Source organism: Toxorhynchites rutilus, chromosome 2 (assembly GCF_029784135.1).
Source record: "Toxorhynchites rutilus septentrionalis strain SRP chromosome 2, ASM2978413v1, whole genome shotgun sequence".
In the NCBI taxonomy this organism is placed as follows: Eukaryota; Metazoa; Arthropoda; class Insecta; order Diptera; family Culicidae; genus Toxorhynchites; species Toxorhynchites rutilus.
Window position 1 is genome coordinate 237096499 of NC_073745.1, and position 17660 is coordinate 237114158.

At 39.5% G+C, this 17660-nt stretch overlaps 2 protein-coding genes across 3 annotated transcripts in view; one reads left to right on the forward strand and one right to left on the reverse strand.

The window, feature by feature from the left end:
• Window positions 1-17055, reverse strand: part of LOC129764873 (transcriptional coactivator yorkie) — a 149720-nt gene extending 132665 nt beyond the window's left edge. For both annotated transcript variants that reach the window (XM_055764426.1, XM_055764425.1), the window contains exon 1: window positions 14938-17055. In XM_055764426.1, the coding sequence (XP_055620401.1) occupies window positions 14938-15644 (707 nt within the window). In that variant the 5' untranslated portion in view covers window positions 15645-17055. The remainder of the gene's footprint in view (window positions 1-14937) is intronic.
• Window positions 7594-8560, forward strand: LOC129764874 (tigger transposable element-derived protein 1-like). The gene is made up of 2 exons (XM_055764427.1): window positions 7594-8263; window positions 8364-8560. Exons 1-2 carry the CDS (start codon window positions 7596-7598, stop codon window positions 8371-8373), a joined length of 678 nt encoding a protein of 225 aa, XP_055620402.1. The 5' UTR covers window positions 7594-7595; the 3' UTR covers window positions 8374-8560.
• Window positions 17056-17660: the final 605 nt, after the last annotated feature.

The window sequence follows — 17660 nt, forward strand, 5'->3', positions numbered from 1 at the left end:
AAAGTTCAACTCATTGTTCTTCAAGATAGCAAACGGCTTTTACTATAAAAATTAAAAATAGTACACTTCTCATCATTAGAAAAAAAAGGTGAAAAATCAAACTTTTTTTTTACTTAGAGGTAAAGTGGACACCTAGTGGGGGCAAAGTGGTCACCCGCCCATATCAAGCTAAATGGGATAGATTTAAGCGTTTTTTGACCAAATTTACGTTTCCCTCCACTCGAACATTACTGTGAAACAATGTTTGAGGATCTTTTCTTCTAGAATCTCTAGAAAATACGGTTTTATTTGGATAAAACTTGAAAAATCTCCTACTTTTTTGCTCGACAATATGATTAATTGACGTACACGGTTTCTGGTTATAGATCACTGCTTAAAAACTTAGCTAATCTTCTGTTCTTTCCCTTCTCGAGTTTAGACATTTGTTTTTTTGCGTTTGTGTTTTTTTACCATCTTAGTCTTTAATAATCTTTCCCGCATGTTGTTCGAAGATTGTTGGATTTCCATTTCGTCGAATGGTACCTATGTAAACGGATGTAAATGGAAGGATGATTACTCGGTTTTCATATTCATATCAATTAAAGTAAATGGAACACAAACACAAATGGAACACCCTGATTGATTTTCTGAACATTAGAATGATTTGAAGGACCTATAAAAGCTGATGTTTATGTAAACTGAAAGCCAGCATATCATGTGGGCTCTATGAACTACACGTTGTTGCTTGGGTAGACACCACACACACTGCGCGCTAACCGTAGTACAGGGTTTTCCATTTCGGGCATCCGAAAGTATACAGCCCTGCGCTGACAACCATTTGACATAGCTGTCAACCAAAGCGTCATATCGTTAGTTGAATGTCTGCCATATTACAATATGGATCGTTTTAGCATCGCACAACGTGTTAATTTTGTTAAATTATACTATAAAAATGATGAAAAAACCGGCAAATGTTTTTCGAGCATTACGGACGGATTTTGGTCGTCATGGACGGCCTACAGAGCACACAATCGCTAATGTAGTGCGTAAATTCGAAGAAACTGGATCCGTAGCGGATATTGTGAAACCTGTGCATCATCGTAATGTGCGTTCGGCCGAAAATATTGCTGCTGTTGCTGCCAGTGTGGAGGATGACCCGAATGTTTCGATTCCACGGCGTGCTCAGCAATTGGGATTGTCAAACACATAATTGTGACTAATTTTGCATTTGGACTTGCACCTACATCCATATAAAGTCCAACTGGTACAAAAATTAGAGCGTGGTGACCATGGAATGCGTCTGGCATACGTCGATTGGGTCAACGAACAACAGCAGCAAAATGCTGAATTTTCGCATAAAATTTTCTTCAGCGATGAGGCACATTTCGAACACCCAAAATTTCCGTATATGGGGCTCAGAAAATCTACACGTGATTGTTGAGAGGCCATTGCATCCGCCAAGTCACTGTTTGGTGCGCATTATGGTCTGGTGGAGTCATCGGGCCTTTTTTTTTGAAAATGAGGACGGCGAGACGGTAACTGTGAATGGTGAGCGCTATGGCCGCATGTTAAACGATTTTTTTTTTGCCACAAATTTAAGATATGGATACAGATGACATGTGGTTTCAGCAGGACGGCGCCACGTGCCACACAACACGACCGAACATGGCCATATTGCGAACGAAATTTGAGGGACGAATAATTTCGCGTTTTGGTGATGCCAATTGGCCGTCCAGATCATGCGATTTGAACCCACTAGACTTTTTTTTGTGAGGTTTCGCAAAAGACCGTGTCTATGCCAACTCTCCGCAAACTCTTGAACATTTGAAAGACAACATTCGTGAAGTTATGACCGAGATACCGCCCCATATGTGCCGAAAAGTCATCGAAAATTACCTGTTCCGGATCAAGGTGTGCGAAGAAGCCCTAGGTGGACATTTGAATGATGTTGTATTTCACACATAATGGCATAAACCAAACTTTAATTTGAAATAAAAATTTCATCGAAATTCGAATTCTAAGTGTGTTTTATTTCAATTTACTTTCGGAATTTAAATTTGGAAAACCCTGTATAAGCAGGAGAAAAATAACACTGAGAGTGTGTAAGACATGAAAGATCGATCCAAGGTAAATAAATACGCATTGGATTAATCGAACTAAAAATATCAAAAAACAGAATCGGTTAAGAAATAGCAAGGGTGAGGGAGGGATAATTTTTATGTATCGTGAATTTATTTTACAAAAACTTGGTAAAATGAAGCAACCATAAAAAAACTGGATAAAACTGGACAATATTTGAAAAAACTGGAAGATTTCAGGATTTAACTGTTTGACTGGATTGAAGAAAAAAAACTGGAAGAATCCAGTTTAAACTGGAACATTGGCAACGCTGGGTACATGTATGAAATAAGTTTGGCCTATTCAACTAGAGTCTCAATTAAAATTTTCTCTTGCATACAAAAACGTAGTAAGAAACACATAAATTTCCGCATAATGAGGCTTGGTTTAGTTTGAGTGGCATATTTTTCCGAGGTCAAAGCCACAAAAGGTCTTCTTCAAGAGCAGAATATGATGAGGTATATCAGCTTTAGTAAACAGAACATTGTAAGTTGTTATTCCCCTATGACCACTTTGCCCCCAAACATCAAAATGATTTCTATGCTAATTAATCGCTTAGATTAAACAAAATATCTGTTCACCTCTCCAAGAATATGTGAACAGTTGTCCAAATTAATGATTTGTCCAATATATCAGATTGAATAAACTAAATTTCACGAGAAATTCCTTAGATACCATGCGCACAGACCTACGGCCGAATGGCTATCGAGAGCTTTTTTTGTTTTTATTTGTATTTTGACATGCGACAGCTCTACTGAAGTACAGGGTGACTCAAAAGTCATTAAGTTCTTCAAACATAAGGTGACTATCAATACGGCATCTAAAGGGTGTGTCACATCAAATAGCATCACGGAAAAAACGCTGTAGAAATTCGCTCAGTAGACCGATCCTTTTGAAAATTTTAGACAGTCCGATTTGACAACTTTTGGGATCTTCCGGAGGGCCTGCTTCATAATCGCCCAATATTTCTCTATTGGGCGAAGCTCTGGCGCGTTGGGCGGGTTCATTTCCTTTGGCACGAAGGTGACCCCGTTGGCTTCGTACCACTCCAACACGTCCTTTGAATAGTGGCACGAAGCGAGATCCGGCCAGAAGATGGTCGGGCCCTAGTGGTGCTTCAATAGTGGTAGTAAGCGCTTCTGTAGGCACTCCTTAAGGTAAACCTGCCCGTTTACCGTGTCGGTCATCACGAAGGGGGCGCTCCTCTTTCCGCAAGAGCAGATCGCTTGCCACACCATGTACTTTTTGGCTAACTTGGATAGTTTCTGCTTGCGAATCTCCTCCGGAACGCTGAATTTGTCCTCTGCGGAGAAGAACAACAGGCCCAGCAGCTGACGAAAGTCCGCTTTGACGTAGGTTTCGTCGTCCATTACCAGGCAATGCGGCTTCGTCAGCATTTCGGTGTACAGCTTCCGGGCTCGCGTCTTCCCCACCATGTTTTGCCTTTCGTCGCGGTTAGGAGCCTTCTGAACCTTGTATGTACGCAGGCCCTCCTGCTGCTTGGTCCGCTGGACGAATGAACTTGACAAATTCAGCTTATTGGCGACATCCCGGACCGAACTTCTCGGATCACGTCTGCTTAACTACGCGCTTGTGATCTTTTTCACTGACGGAGCATCCATTTTTGCCGTTCTTCACCTTCCGGTCGATGGTTAGGTTCTCGAAGTATCGTTTTAGTACTCTGCTGACCGTGGATTGGACGATTCCCAGCATCTTACCGATGTCCCGATGTGACAACTCCGGATTCTCGAAATGAGTGCGCAGGATTAATTCACAACGCTCTTTTTCGTTCGACGACATTTTTCCAAATTTACGAAAAATTGACAGTGAAGCATGGCTAACGTGATCTATACACTCTTATCTGATTATAAGCGAAAGCTGAAGATATAATTCCTAAAAAATAAATTTCTACAGCGTTTTTTCCGTGATGCAATTTGATGTGACACACCCTTTATAGTCAATAGTTATATTGCCAAACAAGCAGGTGACCAATTTGCCCCCACTACCCCTATGAGGTCTGCGCGGAACGGGCAAAAGTCTGAAGGAACCGAACTGTGAGAAACTGTGGCTGGCTGGCAGCATACCTGAATGGTAGTTGTCATTTCAAATTGACGCTCAAACAACTCAAGAGTTTTGCTGTTCTTTTTGTATTTGTGACGAAATTTCTAACCATATTTCTGAGGTTATTTCAACCAATAACGTACGAAATTATCTATGAGTTCTGCAATACATCAATTTTGATGTATTAACCGGGGCTACCCTTAAACGACAGTTTCGGTCTTGTTTGGAAATGGATTTTCCTTCAGCGGAGAGAAGGCGGTACAGTTCTCAGAAATCGTTCCGAGGCAGAGTAATTGCAAAAAAAAAGACTGCCGACACGCTTGTGGAACGCGCCATAGCCGACGCGAATCCTTTCAGCGCGGGGAATAAAACGGCTGGATTTCGGTAACTTGCATCGTCGCTTGATTTCCCGGCGTTGCATTGCGAATCGAGCCAAAGAAACAATTTAGTGATTTAGCTGAAATTTGGATAGAATTCGTTGAAATGTTTTCTATTAACAAGTCTCGGGTTTGCTGGTATCATTAAAGAGTCAAATGGTCTGTATTTCATTTGGCGTCAGTAACCTGTCCTTTTATTTTAAAAAAAACGAGTAATTTTGTTTCAGAGCAAAATTCAATCAGCATGTGATCGTTAACAACCAACAAATAATGGGATAGATTTTTAAAACCTTTAAATGCAGCTATACTCAACCTGCCGCCCTCTGAGCTTCTCTGATTGGTCTACCTGGTGTTACTTTATTTTAATCCATTTTGTGTGTGTAACAACCGCCTGAACCTAAGGAATCATTACCTATTTTGACATAGGACTTTGATTTCTGTATAGGGAGTAACTATACGAAAAATGTAACGATTCATTAAGAGTTTTCAAACACATATTACTCAAAATCGGTATTGCGACATATGTTGTGTTGTATACCATTAGACAGGAAATTTATCCAGCTTTTTTTTTGCTTAAGACATGAACAGTGAATATAGTAAAAAAGTTAACAAATTGACGATTCAAATGTGTATATTATTTCGATTTTACTTGCCACTCATTTTCCACAACAACGTAACGAGCAATCTTTTTGCCTACAATTCGGCGTTAGCTCGCAATGTACGCATCTATTATGAATTATTCTCGATTTGGCGATAATAGGCATTTACCAGTTGGTAGAATCAATGGAGGGATCTAGGAATGATCTTGAAAAAGATATTGAATGGTTTCATTCTATTCTCCCCAGTGATTCGACGAGAACCTGCCTCTAGTCCCAGATCCATCAACCTTTTTGAAGTAGGATTGCGTCTTTCAGTAATGGTGTCAAATCAGAAAAACAGGACTCGTTTCTAACGTTGATAACTATTTTTGCTGTAACCATATTTCGATGATCTGCATACCAATTGAATAATAAATTCTCTAAGATTTATTTGATATGCATTCATGTTTTCCTATACATGTATTCTGTCCGTTAGTGTGCTTACCTATCCGTGCTGTCAATAACAAGCAACTAATGTATCAACAAAGCACATTATTTATATACCATTTAGATACCACATATCTATACATTATCTATATACCACTGGCCATTCTGAAGATCGGAAGTTTAGTTCAGATTTTGTTGGTCATTTTGAAGGCTAGAGGCAATAAGCGGAGAAATCTTGAAACCTCTTTAATTCAAACCATCATCATCATTCAAGTGACCAAGTGAGCTATCTATTCAATCAACAATGGACGAACTTCATACCAACTCGTCTTAGGAGTTGGCAGCACCATCTCAGATAGTAGTGAAACGTTGTGGGTGTAAAGACATGGGTATTTCTACAACTTTGCATACCTGAAATATTCGAAAAAGACCTACCATCCCATCTGGTCATAGGAACCATTTGAAATTTCAAGAAATTTACGAAAATGGACATGTCCTAAGGACCTTGTCCATTTCATGAAATTTTGAATGGTTCCCATGACCAGATGGGTCAATTCCAAGACTCCACCATCTCAAAATATTCTCGTATGATAGTGTGCTTCTAATTCAAATGAAAAAATTGTCATTCCATCGGCTACAAAAATATCAGTTGTAATAAAAAGTTTTTGGTATCTTGGTGATGGTATCTTCACCAACATCTCAAAGTCTGACATCCGTAATTACCGTGGCATTGCTATTATCTCTTGCATTCCTAAATTATTTGAATCAATTATTAATTGAAAATCTTTCAACAAGTAAAAAGTCAAATTACACGTAGACAACACGTTTTTTCAAATGCCGCTCTACATCAACCAACCTATTAGAATTCGTCACCTTTTTACTAGATGCAATGGACAATGGCAAACACGTAGAAGCCCTCTATACGGACTTTAGTAAAGCATTTGACCGAATCGACATCCCATTATTAATCTTCAAACTGGAAAAAATTGGAATAGCACACAGTCTTTTGAAATGGCTTAACTCATATTTAATAGAACGCGAACAAATAGTTCGTTTCCTGGTTGTTTAGTTTCAAACCCCATTAAAGTCACCTCGGGAGTGTCGCAAGGATTCCATCTAGGCCCTCTTCTTTTCATGTTGTACATTAATGACATTTCCTCTATTATTAAGCGTATAAATGTACTCAAATATGCTGACAACATGAAGCTTTTCGCGGAAATTGGAAATGACAGCGACTTTGAACCATTCCAGAATGAAATAAATGTATTCTACACGTGGTGTAAAAAAAGCCTCTTGCAACTTAATGCAAAAAAAATGTAATTCAATAACATTCAGCAGAAAACAACAAACACCAAATGTTGTAATATCCCTAGAAAACGAAACTGTAAAAAATGCAGAACAGTCAGAGATTTAGGCGTCATTCATGACTCTAGACTCTCATTTATTGAACACTACAACTCAGTAATAAACAAAGCAAATAGAGTGTTAAGCTTCATAAAACGCTTTGCACATAACTTCCAGGACCCATATACAATAAAAACATTATACACCACACATAAAAGCATCTAGAACAAATTATGCAAGCAACGCATTGCTCGCATGATGCTTATCCACAATCGTCATTGCGACAAAATTGACATTAAAATGAATAGAGAGCAAATTAAAATCATGTGCCGTGGAAATAACAATTAGTATATAAGAAAACATTGTAATAACATATGGATGTAGTAAATAAATAAATAAAACAGAAAAACAGGGCTCGTTTTGATTACAGTCGAATTTCACTCGTTGCACTAAGCTCTTAGCCCAATTTGTGAAAGCCTTTCACTCGTTGGGCTGAACTGTCAAAGTCGAAAATCGATCGAGGGTCACACCGATTGTTTGTTGTTATGGGAAACGTAGAAAAGTTTTCACACCACTGATGTTTATTTCATTCGTGGTTGAGTTTCGTTCTAGGTTGGATTAATTGATAAGTTCTTAATGAAGTTTGATATTAAAATTAGCGTAGATTTAATATACGATCGCCAGGCTCAAAATGGATGGTTTGCAAGGATCCAGTACGAACGTTAACCGGAAACGGAGGAGCAATTTCCTGACGCTGGTGGAGAAGGTTCGCATAATTGAAGATTTTGAAGCAGGAGGTGGTACGCATGACTTTCTTGGGAAGAAGTACGGCGTAGGATCTTCTACGGTCACGAGAATAATCCAAAAGAAAGAAGCAATTCGTGAGGCGGTGGACAAGTTCAAGGAATATGGTGTAAATAATCGAAAAACATTGAAAGAGCAGACGTTCCCTTTGCTGGAAGAAGCTCTTTACATCTGGATTTTACAGCAGCGGCAGTCCAACATTTTGTTGACAGTGGATATTCTTAAAGCAAAGGCGGAGCTGCTGTTTAAGATGTTCCAGGACCGGGGGCTCTATGCGGTGCACGGTTTTTCTGCTTCGGATGGCTGGATGCATCGTTTTAAGCAGCGGTTTGGATTGCGCGTGAAAGCCGTAACAGGAGAAAAGGCATCGGTAAACGTTGAAGCGTACCTAAATTTCAAGAAGGTTCTACAGAAGAAGATTCAGGAAATGCAGCTATCACTATCCCAAGTCTTTAATGCAGATGAATCTGCCTTGTTCATCAAGCTCCTAGCCACACGCTCTGTCGTTACCTGTGATGAGACCGTGGCAAGCGGACGGAAGCAAAACAAGACAAGGTATACGTTTATGCCTTGCTCCAACATCATTTGCACTGCTGCAAAACCACGAGTAATCAACATCGAAGAACTTCCCGTTTCATATAATCATTCCAAAAAGGCTTGGATGACCAGACTGTTGTTCCGTCAATGGTTCCACGAAGAGTTTGTCCCCGCTGTTCGAAAATTTTCGGCCGAGAGAGGATTGGAGCCAAAGGCATTGCTGGTTCTTGATAATTGCACCAGTCATTATGACGTTGACGAATCTCTACAGAGTGACGATGGACTGATTCAAGTGATCTACCTCCCACCAAATGTAACTGCTAAATGCCAGCCGATGGACCAAGAGGTCATCAATGCAATCAAGTGAAAGTATAAAAGAAAACTGATGCTCGCATTAATTCTGGAAAACGAACACTTAAGGTAAATTTCCAAATATTAAACATTAAATTTTTGTAATTAATTCCAAATATAAACACAAAACTATGCGCACGATAGTTTTTCGTCTGTGCTTTTTCAAAATTTAAATTCAAATTCTAATTGAGGTTTTATTTATGTACTTTCCTCTTTAGTTTCGAAGAACGATTGAAGAAGATTAATCTTCAACAGTGTATTTCGTGGTTGGCAACCTCTTGGGAGGAGATATCTGACAAAACTATACGTAATTCGTGGAAGAAATTGATCGATGGTTTGCCGGAGGATGCTGTTAATGTAGACTCGAAAGCGGCCGATGATGACTTCAAAGCGCTTGTGTCCAGGATTGACAGTTTGGCAGGAACAAAAACATCTGAGCAAGATATTGATCTGTGGATCAAAGATCAGGTGTATGATGCTGATCATAATCCAGATTGGGTAACCAGTGAAGTGTTCTCTGATGACGAGATTTTGTCATCAGTTCTCAAGAAAGATCAACCTGAAATACAAGAAGAATGGTTGGTAGACACAGAAGATGGAAGTAATTCGTTTGATACTTCCATTACTAGTACCGGAGATCCTGATTTTAGCGATGCAATCAAGTCAATTGATTGCCTAGTTCGCTATATGAAGCATGATGTTGCAGAAGTATGCCGTTTGAACGCGCTACGTTCGAAAATCACTGAAGTTGAATGGCTAAAACGAGCATGTTGAAGAACTCTACCATTTTGTTGAAAATGAGTTTACGTGGTTTGTTTAATTTTGTCTGAAACGTTTAAAATAAATATTGTTTTTGTTGAATAATATTCGATTTTATTTATTTCAATGATTCATTTAAAATTTATTTTAAACCTGAAAACACCATCCACGAGCCCCTCCAAAAAATTTTACGTTGTCAGAATTGACGTTTGTCTTCGATTTAGTTGGGCTATAGCCCAACGAACGGGAGCCCAACTAAATCGAAGCCCAACTAAATTGAAGCCCATCTAAATTGAAGCCCAACTAAAGATAGCCCAACGAGTGAAATTCAACTGTAAATAGTTATAACGTTGATAACTATTCTTGCTGTAACCATATTTCGATGATCTGCATACCAATTGAATAATAAAATCTCTAAGATTTGTTTGGTATGCTCCACATGACTATTCCCTAATTCGTAAATGGTTAAAACTACAGAAAATTAGAAGCATTCATGTTTTCCTATACATTTATTATGTCCGTTAGTGTGCTTACCTATCCGTGCTGTCAATAACAAGCATCTAATGTGTCAACAAAGCACATTATTTGTATACCATTTAGATACCACATATTTATACATTATCTATATCTGAAGATCGGAAGCTCAGTTCAGACTTTGAAATTGGTCATTTTCAAGGCTAGAGGCAATGAGCAGAGAAATCTTGAAACCTCTTTAATTCAAACCATCATTATCATTCAAGTGACCAAGTGAGCTATCTATTCAATCAACAATGGTGTGTGTATGTGTGTGTGTTTTCTATGATTTCCATCGGTTTCGTTCGCAGAGAACTTTGATCCTCAAATTTCATTTTTAAGCAAGACGGCGCATTAGTAGTAGTGATCGCTTCATACACAGCTGACTGCGTTCGTCTTGTCGCGCTTGAAGATGCAGAAAAGTGTTTGAAGTACGGTGGGTTCAGATGAAAGGTTTGAGCCCGATAGTCATTACTGCTTATTTCATCGTATTGTGTAGTGTTGCGTGCGGGTTGTGTGGTGTAGTCAAAATATAGCCATCATATTACATTCTTCGCGGTGAAGAAGAGTCACCCAAACAGAAAAAAGGGATAATATGGAAATTACAAATAAATGACCTTCTATAATCGCTCATTCATGCTACAATGTTTTTTGATTTTTTTTTTTTCTGAGCTTGTCTACCTATCCTATGAACAGTTTGGAACAGGCGGACGAGACGCCACTGGCTTGAAGACTGCTTCGTCGTTTCTTAGTGCTCATGTCACACACAGCAGTTTCCCTCGATGCGAAGGAAGCATGATATGATAATGAAAGAATGATAAGATAGATATCGCACACAGTGGTGCAATTTTGTTCGCTGGAGACACCGCGTCGATTTGAATGCCGTCTAGCGGTCAATGATTCTGTATTTTTGCATCACATCATTTTTGCATCTATACTGAGGTGTAAATTCGAAGTTTCAAAAATGAGAGCGTTACATTTTGGGAGCAACGCCGACTTTGTAGGCAGAATGAAGTGATATTTGTTACTTATTGACTAAAATTTTAGTTTAAAAATTGCTTTGAATTATTGAAATCGGCTGAAAGGCTCATAAGTTTGACGTCTAGATGGCGCCTCTTGCAAAAATCGACTTGATTATCAAACAACATCATTTTTCAATGGATACGTGTCAAAATTTGACGGCAGTCGGTCGATTGGTTTATGAGTTACATCATTGAGAGTGAAGCAGTTTGTTATTGTGAAAAAAAGTTAAAAGTCACAAATCAATGAAAACGATGGCAAAATTGCATGAATTGGACTTCGAATCGCTTCCACTTCCGCCGTATTCTCCAGATCTGGCCCCCAGCAATTATTTTCTGTTCGTAGACCTGAAGAGAATTCTCGAATAAATATCGAAAAAAATATCGAAAAGTTGCAACATCACTGTAATCGCCTTCGAAGACAATTATATAGAATAATAAAATTGAATTTAGCAAAAAGAATAGTTTTACTGTGTTACCTTATAAACTTTTCAGCCGAACTGTTACTTCATACAATCGTTCCAGAGAAACTTTAGCATATATGAATCTGAGGTAATGTCCGCTATCACAAAGATGAAATTTTATAACTGTAGATTAAATCAGTTCGTTTTTTTGCCACACTGGTTATGCTTTTCAAATAAATTATCAATTAAATAATCGATCAACTCAAGCCCATGTAGGGGAATGATGCGGGACCTTTATTATCACCACCATGTAATCATTTGAACCGTGCATTAAAAATATGTTCGATTTGAAAGCATTTTTTCTTTCAATGTAAAATGTATTATTTTTATTTTTATAATAAAAATCGTTCGATGGGCTCCTTATTACGACAACAGCATCCAAAAAATTGAGTCCGTCCAACGTAAATTTGTACGCTTCGCTCTACGTCGACTACCCTGGAATGATTCTCAGAACCTCCCAGCTACGAAGATCGCTGCAAGCTTTTGGGATTAAATCTGCTCTGTGAGCGACGCAATACAGCGAAAGCTCTGTTTGTTTTCGATCTCATACAAGGGAATATCGATTGCCCAGAATTACTACGACAAATAAATTTTAATACCAGAAGGAGAAATCGGCGCAATCACGATTTTCTCCGTCTTCCAACATCGCGCACTAACTATGCTTACCATGAGCCCGTTGCAAGCATGGCTAGAGTATTCAATGGCCAAATCATACTCATTGACTTCAACTTGACGAGAGAATCAATAAAAAGCCGCCTTCTCCGTAACCGATAGTGTAAGGTAGATAAAGATAATTTTTGTATCATTTGGGTTGTAATTGGACCTGTTGATAGATGTAAATGTAAATAATATAAATAAAATAGATATATTGAACAACACTTAGTTAGGCTAGAATATTCTTCGACAAACGGAGATTGTAGCGGCATGTGGACGCAGTAAAAGGGCACATTCCTTAGAATTTCATTTTATCACTTCTTCCCCTAATGGGATATATTTTTAAAACTTATTAACGCAGCCTCAACCTTTGGATCTTAAAGAACTTTGTTCGTCAACGTACTAAACCCGATTGATCTTATTCGTTGCTGGACAGCTGTTACTATAGTATTAATCTAATTTAGTATTAAAAAATATACTGGGTGGTACCCGAGACGCGATCGTATTGTTGAGGTTGATCTACGGAGTTGTTTTATTCAACGCACTTGCTAATTACTTCGAACATTATTTGAAAATTCATCGAAGTTCTAGAATTCACTTTTTAGTTGGAATTTTTAGTGGCATGATTTGCCTGGTTTTGTAGGACCAGCTGAAAATGGTGTATTCATGATTTGCTCTTTGTCCTCGCGAGAACAATATACAAACTGGCCATATGTCGCGTTTTGCTCCTTTTTTCATCAATGCACACTGTGGTAAGTATGCTCACCAAGGTTCTTTCTCTAAAAGATCAAAATTAACATCTGCCTCGGCTATCTTTTTCGCAACTGACAAATGCTGAGATCACAGGCGAATATACACCAATAAAATCGGTCACAATTTTGTAGGATTGCCAATAACCTCTTAATATGATACGAATGCTGCCATCGGTTTATCAAATGAAAGGGATATCATCATAGTACAAAATGACATTGTTGCGCCCAAGTGCATTTTGTTTACATTCTGTTTGCGAAGACGAACGGGCACAAAGGAATTGTTATCGCTGCACATTCTAAATGTACATAGTGAAAGTAACGAGGATGGACCATGATCAGGAAGGAAAAGAACTGTAAGAGCTCCGAAGTTAAAAAAGAATGTACGGGATCTGCTCGGAAGTTGGCTAGGAACCAGACATTCCCTCCGATTACTCCTGCGGCCAGATATGCGACTCAAAACGTTTGGTTCATGATGTTTCGAAAGCTGCAAAACAAATGGTATCAAAGATCGCGAGAGTTGCTCGTTTGGCGCGCAGATGATGAAGTATTTTTTTTGGATGAAAAATTATTTGTTTTGGAGCAGTCTTTCAATGATCGTGCATGGAGTACATGGTTTGGGGAGCAATATGTAAAAGAGGTAAAGTTCTTCTTATTCACATTGATAAAAAATTGAAAACCAATGCAGCTAATTAGCTCGACACAGTTTTGGAGCTAAAATTATTTCCTTGCTCAAGAATGGTATTCGGAGATGAACATTGTTGTTTTCAACAAGATCATGCTCCTTCCCATACAGCAAAGATGCAGATACATCAGAAAAATTTGACTGATTTTATTACCAAGGATGAATGGCTTTCATTTTCTCCCGACCTTAACCCACTGGATTATTTTGTCCGTACATGCTTTCAAAGATTAATGGCTATAAAATTAGGAACTTATTTCAATTTAAGGAATTTATCTCCAAAATATAGGATGATAAGCCGATTGGCCATGAGCGCGCAACGGGTGATGACTTTGTCAGACGACTTAGACTTGTGCGGTCAGTATGAGGTTATTTAGTTCCTAAGTAACTAAATAAAGAATGAACGTATATTACTCAATAAAATACTGAAAACTAAATTTCTCATCTTGCTTCTTCCTCAAAATATTGAAAGTTTGATTTGTGACAAAATATATTTGTCGTGGTGTAAACCGTTGAAAATTAGTCCGTAACAAGATGGTTCTCACTGGAATCGGTCGTTAATCGTAACCTATAGAGAACTGAGTGTTAATGCATCGACTTATTCAATAATAACACGTTTTAAAAACAATTTGAGCCTCAAAAATGACCAAATTAGCGCAGGTTGGTTGGATCCGGATAGATCCAATGGAAACATAATTCAAATTTTGTATTTATCACTGGTAACCAGGACTCGGCTAAGTCATATTCAACTGAGGATAGCCATGGGACTATGAAGCCATCGGCCTTCGCATTCAATTGAAAATGAGTTTTTGCTTCTTCCAGCAGTTTATCTGTCAACATGAATTAACTGTCATTCGTGCGTTTTCGTTGCGCTCTCCTCTACGACACTCTGTGCTCATTTCATTCTTCACCGTCAAATGGACTGAATTCGTTTCTCTCACACATGTATTATGTATGCATGTATCGATGTTTCGGTGGGTAAACAATGGAGCCGTTCATTAATGGTGTAACTACTTTTTTGCATCAGAAAGCAAGTTTAACTTTATATGGACGTTAAAATAAGATCGAGTGCGCAGGCAACGAGGTACATGTCAGGTTAAATGAAGAGTCATATTAGTATTCATTCGTCACGTCAATTATAATAACCATTTGCTAGAATTGAATTGATGAGCGTTTAGAACGAAGATGACTGATGAACTGGTCATGTTGAAGGCGAATGCCGAAGTAGTCCTCCTCGAAGCGAAGCAACTCAGAGGAGAGTCGATTTTCATGTATCATCTCCGAAAATGTTAGACCCTGCTCGTAACACATTTTAAGACCTGTCGTTTTAATGAATGAACTTTGTAGGAACACATACTATCCGTGCTAATGTATATGGTTGATAATATTTCAACCTTCGAATTTAAAGATAATGAAAGTTCGCTAGTTTATTGCACTGTTATTTCCATTTGGTAACTCATAATTGAAATCTTCTGGAGATACACACAATATCGATACTCACTTTATGTAATAGATGCGTCCATCTTGTGTCTTTGCCTGCTCCCAGCCGGGTGGCAGATCGCCAAAATTGGCATGCAGATTGGACACATCGTACGAGCGTCCCCGGCTATGTAGATGCTGGATGATGTGCTTTTGCAGGCCCTGCTGGGCGGCCTGTTGCTGTGCTTGATTTACCGCCGATGCGCCCCCCAAGCTGCTGCCATCGGTTCCACCGCCGCTGGCTTGCTGTGTCTTACTACTATTTCCGTTGCTATTACTAGTGTTCTGCTGGACTCCGCCGCTAGCGGCCGTGAGACTGGCGACCAGACCGGCCGGGATTTTACCCAGCGACGCCGGACTGCTGTGGGCACGACCGTGATGGATCGGGAGTCCGTTCGGGCTGCTCGTGGGTCCACCCAGTATTGTGGTGCCCGAGCCAAACGCCGAATCGGCCGAATTGTCGCGCGAATGTGAAACCGAGGGGGACTTGGACCCGGAGGACGGTGGCTTGAAGAACGAGTCTGGCAACTTTCGCATGCGGTAGGGAATTTGCAACGGTAATTTATTGCTGAGTGTTTTATCGAACAGCTCGTTCAACTTATCGTTCGAGTCTTTATCCACCAGAATTATCAGGTTTTTCTTTTTATTCGCCCCACCGTTTTCCTCCGAGGTGTTTGTGTTGCTGGCGGTGTTGCTATTGCTGCTGGTGTTATTGCTGTTAAACGCCATCTTGTATCTCAGAGCCGTGCAGTTTTCTACGTGTTAAGAGAGCAGCGCACGCGAGTGGGAGAGAATATGTATGCGCGTTATACTTGTTGCCTTGTTTTTGTTGTTGTTGTTTTTTTTCCTACGTCTCGATATTCTCGCGCGTACTTGTATGTGAATTCGCTTCTCCGTCTTTGAAACTCTACTTAAGCGATAAAATTAGCTTTTCTTAATATTGCTTCCTTTATCTTTCACTTATCTTCGCTTGCTTTATTCTCCCTTTTTCATCAACTCTAGCCGTCTCGCGTATGTGTATATATTCTTCTTCCGCTTCTACTTATCGGCGACTTTAGCGACCGCACAGCTTAACTTGCAATTTAATTTTTTAATTTGTACTCGCACCTATAACGTGTGTGTATGTGTATGTATGTAGAAGGCACTTAGTTTCCGAAGGCGCTTAAACTTGAAGCGCACACGAATCGATCAACAATTAGTATTTTTCCAAATATGACCGAACCAAACGAAACACGCAATTTTCACTGCCTCACTCCGACTTTTCACTACGTGCACCCGTGGCAGCGCTTTTCATTCCATTACGTTAGCAGAAGCGAAATTATTCATCGAGCGAAGGATATTGTCCTGCTCTTTTTCTTTTTCTCTTTGTTTTGTTTACCACTTGATACTGCTTAACTCTTAATTATGGCGAATTTCCTTCTTTTCTTCTCTAACTTTTTTGAACAACACGATCGAACAACTTTTTTTTCTTGTACTCCAAGTGGCACCACATTACATTTTTTTTCTTAATTACCACTTCTCCGTCTTGCAGCCTAATGTTTTCTGTTTTGGATTAACATTTACACTCCGTTTTTCATCTTTGCTCGCTGCTTGCGCGAATCACACAAGTGCAAAGTGAGATACGCATCCGCCCGAAAGAAAGCGCGATGATCACAAAGGGAAAAGTAGCAATCCGAAACTGTCCAAAATCAACGGTTGGACCTTCGTGTCACGATCGCACACATTTGAGGAACCCTCTCACAACACTTCACACACGAACCTAGTAGCTGCTTGGTGGCGGCCAGAGAGTTTAGCCGTCGAGCACAAAAAGAAAAACAACCGAAACTGATGGAGCAGCGAAAAGAACCATTGAAAGTAAAATATAAAAAAACAAGAAACAAGTGATGGAGAGAAGTTGGATCCACCCCGCACACCGTACTACTCCTGCACACACGAACACACACCCGCTGCCTACACTTTCCGATCGGTTTGTATTTCGCGTTACTCTTTCCACACGACTGTCTGCCTTTTTCCCCCCAAAGACAACAGAAAATAATAATATGAAAAATTAACCGAAGGCACACACGAGGCGACGACTTCACGAGAGCAAATCAGAGTCCGACCATACTCAACAACTGATTCTACTTGACTAATTATTATTGCCAGTTTCATTTCTCACCATCATACGGGCGGCTACGGAGAACTATTGCTCAACGTTTCTCTTTCATGGATTCACTATCTCTCTCTTCTCATTCAAAGTTTCGAAAATTGTGCACACAATTCACACACCTCACTCGCTCTCTATGCTGCTGTTGTGTGGGCTTATTTTTGTTTCGTCGTGCAACACACGCGTGTAAGTCAGATTCTTTGCTCGCGTATCGAATGGAACGTGAGAATTGTTAAAGTTGTTTGGGTTTGTGTTGCGTTTCACCGGGGGACGCCGCGATGCGTTTTACGATAGCTGTGGGATGTTAAACTATCAGGTGCAAAGAAGTGAATTAACACATTGAGACCCGAATTGTTCTTGCTACGGTTCCCATTCAGTCCGCCTCAAGAGCATTTTCACAATATCATTGTCGGTCCTCGCTCTCAAAGATATTCATTGAATGAAGAGAAACAGTCAGAAATTCCACCAGAAAGTCACCTATCGTAAAACATCCGGAAAAACAAAACATTGTTTTCTATATTTCCTTATTTGGTGAACTGTCAGTCCCAGTGATCAATATTTTTTCAACGACAAGCCCAACGTCAGTCCCTAGGGTCCGA

Coding starts and splice junctions, on each gene's coding strand:
- LOC129764874 (XM_055764427.1), top strand. CDS start 7,596: ATGGATGGTTTGCAAGGATCCAGTACGAACGTTAACCGGAAACGGAGG.